At 54.8% G+C, this 5,058-nt stretch overlaps 1 protein-coding gene across 1 annotated transcript in view; it reads right to left on the bottom strand.

The window, feature by feature from the left end:
* SLC35F6 (solute carrier family 35 member F6) overlaps positions 1–172 on the bottom strand; it is a 10,005-nt gene extending 9,833 nt beyond the window's left edge. Inside the window, exon 1 of the mRNA XM_005430939.2 lies at positions 48–172. Within this exon, the coding sequence (XP_005430996.1) occupies positions 48–124 (77 nt within the window). The 5' untranslated portion in view covers positions 125–172. The remainder of the gene's footprint in view (positions 1–47) is intronic.
* Between the last annotated feature and the right edge of the window lie 4,886 nt (positions 173–5,058).

The raw sequence follows: 5,058 nt of genomic DNA, 5'->3' as shown, positions 1-5,058 counted from the left end.
GATTTTGGGGGATTTTGGGGGATTTTGGGGGATTTTGGGGGACTCACTTGGCCGCCAGGGTGTTGATGGAGCCGGTGAGGAGCATGAGCGCGGCCAGGCCCAGCTGGTACCGGGACCACGCCATGGCCCCCCCGGCACCGCCGCCCGCGGGGACACGCCCCCGGACACGCCCACAACGGGAGACACGCCCACCGAGCACGCCCCCATCAGCCGAATGTGGGACACGCCCCCTTGGCCACACCCCCAATGGGAAAACACCGCCCCTGACCGAGCTGGCCACGCCCATAGAGCGATGGGGGGGGTGTGCGTGAAGCCACGCCCCCTATTTTGCATAACCACGCCCCCACCAGGTGCAGCCGATCCCGGGAATTCTGTCCCTGGGTTCCGTCCCGAAATTCTGCCTCGGGGATTCTATCCTGGAAGTTTTGTCCCGGAATTTCTGTCTTGGGGATTCTGGCCCCGGAATTTTGTCCCGGGAGTTCTGTCCCCGGAATTTTGTCCCCGGAATTCTGTCCCCGGGATCCTGTCCCGGTATTCTGTCCCGGGAATTCTGTGTCCTGAATTCTGTCCAGAGGATTCTGTCCTGGGGATTCTGTCCCGGGAATTCTGTCCCGGAATTTTATCCCTGGAATTCTGTCCCGGGAATTTTATCTTGAGAATTCTGTCCCGAGGATTCCGTCTTGGGGAATTCTCTCCCTGGAATTCTCATCCCAGAATTCTATCCCGGGAATTCTGTCCCGGGATTCTGTCCCGGGAATTCTCTCCTGGGAATTCCGTCCCTGGAATTCCCATCCCGGGGATTCGGGTCCCGGCGCCTCCGCCCTCGCGTCCGGCAGGTGGCGCTGTCGGACCGGGATCGGAACCGCGATCCATTCCCGGGATTCGGGACCCGCAGGGCCTGCGCGGGATAAACCCGGGATAAACCTGGGATAAACTCCTCTGGGATAAACCTGTCTGGGATAAACCTGGGATAAACCTGTCTGGGATAAACCTGGGATAAACTTCTCTGGGATAAACCTGTCTGGGATAAACCTGGGATAAACTCCTCTGGGATAAACCTGTCTGGGATAAACCTGGGATAAATCTGTCTGGGATAAACCTGGGATAAACTTCTCTGGGATAAACCTGTCTGGGATAAACCTGGGATAAACTTCTCTGGGATAAACCTGTCTGGGATAAACCTGGGATAAACCTGGCTGTGATAAACCTGCCCAGGATAAACCTGGATAGGATAAACCTGCCCCAGATAAACCTACCCGGGATAAACCTGACTGCGGTAAACCTGTCTGGGATAAACCTGGGATAAATCTGTCTGGGATAAACCCTGGATAAACCTGCCCAGGATAAACCTGGCTGGGACAAGCCTGCCTGGGATAAATGTGTTTGGAAAGACCTGACCAGAGTAAACCCGGGATAAATCTGCCCAGGATAAACCCAGGATAAACCTGCCCGGGATAATCCCAGGCAGCCTCTCCGTCCCCCTGTTCCCTCCCGGGCCTCCCCCACAACCGGTGATTAATTGTTTTTCCATACCTTTTCCACCCCTTTTCCCATCCCTTTTCCACCCCTTTTACTTCCATTTCCCACCCTTTTTTCAATCCTTTTTTCCACCCCATTTTTCATTCCTTTTCCACCCCTTTCTTTCCCTTTCCCACCCTTTTTTCAATCCCTTTTTCCATCTCTTTTTCCAGCCCTTTTCCAGCCCTTTTCCTTCCATTTCCCACCCTTTTTTCAATCCTTTTTCCCACCCCTTTTTCCATCCCTTTTCCAGCCCTTTTACTTCCATTTCCCACCCTTTTTTCAATCCTTTTTTCCACCCCTTTCTCCATTCCTTTTCCACCCCTTTCTTTCCCTTTTCCACCCTTTTTTCAATCCCTTTTCCCTCCTCTTTTTCCATTCCTTTTCCAGCCCTTTTCCTTCCATTTCCCACCCTTTTTTCAATCCTTTTTTCCACCCCTTTCTCCATTCCTTTTCCACCCCTTTCTTTCCCTTTCCCACCCTTTTTTCAATCCCTTTTTCCATCTCTTTTTCCATTCCTTTTCCAGCCCTTCCCGTGGCAGGGGGTGGAAATTGCCAATCCAAGGGCTCAGCCAAGGATTGGGATGGGATTGGGATGGGATTAACCCTTCCCATGCCTGGGCACAGGAATTCTCAATCCAAGGGTTTTGATCAGGCTGGGATCGGGATGAGATTGGGATGGGATTGAGTTGGGATTAACCCTTCCCATGGCGGGGATGTTGGTCAGAGCGGGGAAGGGAGAGTCCTCTGGGGTGGGGGCAGCAGGGACAGAAATGTGACCCTGGGGGACACAAAAATGTGGCCCTGGGGGGACATCAAAATGGGACCCTGGGGGGGGATAGAGATGTGACCCTGGGGGGCAGAAATGTGACCCTGAGGAGGGACAGAAGTGTGACCCTGGAGGGGACAAGAGCGTGGCAAGGGGGGACATCAAAATGTGACCCTGGAGGGGACAGAAATGTGACCCTGAGGAGGGATGGAAGTGTGACCCTGGAGGGGACAAGAGCGTGGCAAGGGGGGGGCATCAAAATGTGGCCCTGGGGGGGACAGAAATGTGACCCTGAGGAGGGACAGAAATGTGACCCTGAGGGACAGAAATGTGGCCCTGGGGGGGACAGAAATGTGGCCCCGGTGGGGACAAAAGTGTGGCACTAATGGGGCTGTGAGGAGGGGACAGGAAGGTGGCCTCAGGAGGGACCCAAATGTGTCCCCAAGGAGGGACAGAAAGGTGGCCCTGGGGGACAGAAAGGTGGCCCTGGAGAGGACAAGAGTGTGGCCCTAAGGGGGGACATCAAAATGTGGCCCTGGGGGGGGACAGAAATGTGACCCTGGAGGTGACTGAAATGTCACCCTGGAGGGGACAAGAGCATGGCCCTAAGGGGGGACATCAAAATGCAACCCCGAGGGACAGAAATGTGACCCTGACGGGACAGAAATGTGACCTTGGGGGGACAGAAGGGTGGCCCTGGGGGGGACAGAAATGTGGCCCTGGAGGGGGATGGGATGAGGAGGGACAGAAATGTGGCGCTGGGGAGGGACAGAAAGGTGGAAAGGACAGAAATGTGGCCCCGTTTTCCCGTTGATTTTTCCCCAATAATCCCTGGATTTCCCCAATTTTTCCCCGATTTTTCCCCCTTTCCCACCACGATAACGACCTTCCCTCCCGCTCCTGGGATGAGCCCCGGGATGAGCTTCCCCCACAGCCGCCCAACGCCAGGCTGGAATGTGGAGCCGCTCCGATGGATTGTAAATATTTGGGATTCGGCTGACAGGGAACATTGAAACGCTTTAAGAGGGAAAAAAAATGGCTCAGGATCCCTGAATCCCTCGGGAATCTGCGTGGAGGCTCCTCTGAATCCCTGGATCAGCCCCTGTGGATCCCTGTGGATCCCTCGGGAATGTTTTGTGTTCCCAAATGCTGGAGGGGGCTGAGCTTGGTGTCCTGGGACTGGGAAAATCCCGGGTCTGTCCTCTGCTCCATCGGGAATTGAGGCATGGAAAATGGGGCGGGGTTAAAGGGTGGAGGGATGGATCCATGGATGGATGGATGGATGGATGGATGGATGGATGGATGGATGGATGGATGGATGGATGGATGGATGGATGGATGGATGGATGGATGGATGGATGGATGGATGGATGGATGGATGGATCAGGATCCTCCTTTCCCAGATCCCAAGGGAAGGATCTGAGGTCCTGGGGATTGAGGTCCTCCCTTCCCAGATCCCAAAGGAATTACAGGAGGTAAAGTCGAGATCCCAGAGGATCAGGATCCTCCTTTTCCAATCGTTGTGGGAAGCAAAGCCAAGATCCCCGAGGATCGGGATCCTCCCTTCCCAGATCCCAAGGGAATTACTGGAGGCAAAGTCAAGATCCCAGAGGATTGAGATCCTCCTTTCCCAGATCCTGAGAGAAAGAAATGGAGGCAAAGTCGAGATCCCAGAAGATCAGGATTCTCCTTTCTCAGATCCCAAGGGAATTACTGGAGGCAAAGCCAGGATCCCAGGGGATCAGGATCCTCCTTTCCCAGATCCTGAGTGAATTACTGGAGGCAAAGCCAAGATCCCAGAGGATCGGGATCCTCCTTTCCCAATCCCCCCCTCCCTCTCCAGATCCCTCGGGAAGATCCCAGACACTCCCGAGCTTCCAACAATCCTTTATTTCTCTCTCCAAGGAATCGAACCCCGCGGGACACATCGGCTTTGGCATGAGAACCAGGGACCCCTTCCCGGCGGGAACCGGGCGCCCCTGGATGAGGAAGATGCAGAAATTCCTCCCTGGAATCGTCAGGAAGTGTCCCCCGGGCCTCCTCTCTGACGGATATTTCTGGAATTCCACGGATAGCGCCGTTGGTAATAAATATCCTCTGGAATCTCACAAACGTACAGCTCAAGGATCAGAAATCCATGGATTTTGGTTTTTTCCTCTCTGGAAAGGTGACGGAACATCCCCAAAGTCCCCCTCCCCTGCCACCTCCAGTGCTCCAGGAGGGTCCCCCCCGTGTCCCCACCATGTCCCCTGGAGGGGCTTTGGGTGCTGGGAGGGGAAAATTCCATCCTGGAAGGGCAGGAAAGGGAAAGGAGGGGAGTTTTGCTTCCCTGTTGGGGTGGTGGGGACAGAGGTGACCCCCGGGGCATCCCAGGGAATTCCGGGAGTGCCCCAGGAGTGAGGGTGGTGGTGGGAAGGGGTGTGGAGGGAAGGATGGAGAAGTGTTGTAATATCCCAGATTTCTCTCTGAGGGAAAAGATTCCATCCCCGGAGTCCTGGTGAGGATGGGAATGGGGATCCCGGGGGACAATTTTCCCTAAAATTCCTCCCCGAGGGAACAATTCCATTCCCAGAGTCTCGGTGAGGATGGAGATGGGGATCCAAGGGGAAAATATCCCAAAAAAACCTCCCTGAGGGGAAAATTTCCACCCCTGGAGCCTTGGGGAGGATGGAGATGGAGATCCCAGGGGAAAATATCCCAGATTTTCCCCAAAATACCTTCCCAGGAGGAACAACTCTATCCCCAGAGCTTTGGAGAGAACAGAAATGGGG

This window comes from Geospiza fortis, unplaced genomic scaffold, assembly GCF_000277835.1.
Source record: "Geospiza fortis unplaced genomic scaffold, GeoFor_1.0 scaffold355, whole genome shotgun sequence".
Lineage (NCBI taxonomy): Eukaryota > Metazoa > Chordata > Aves > Passeriformes > Thraupidae > Geospiza > Geospiza fortis.
Note: the sequence above shows the minus strand (reverse complement) of the source record. Positions and strands in the feature narration are given on the sequence as shown.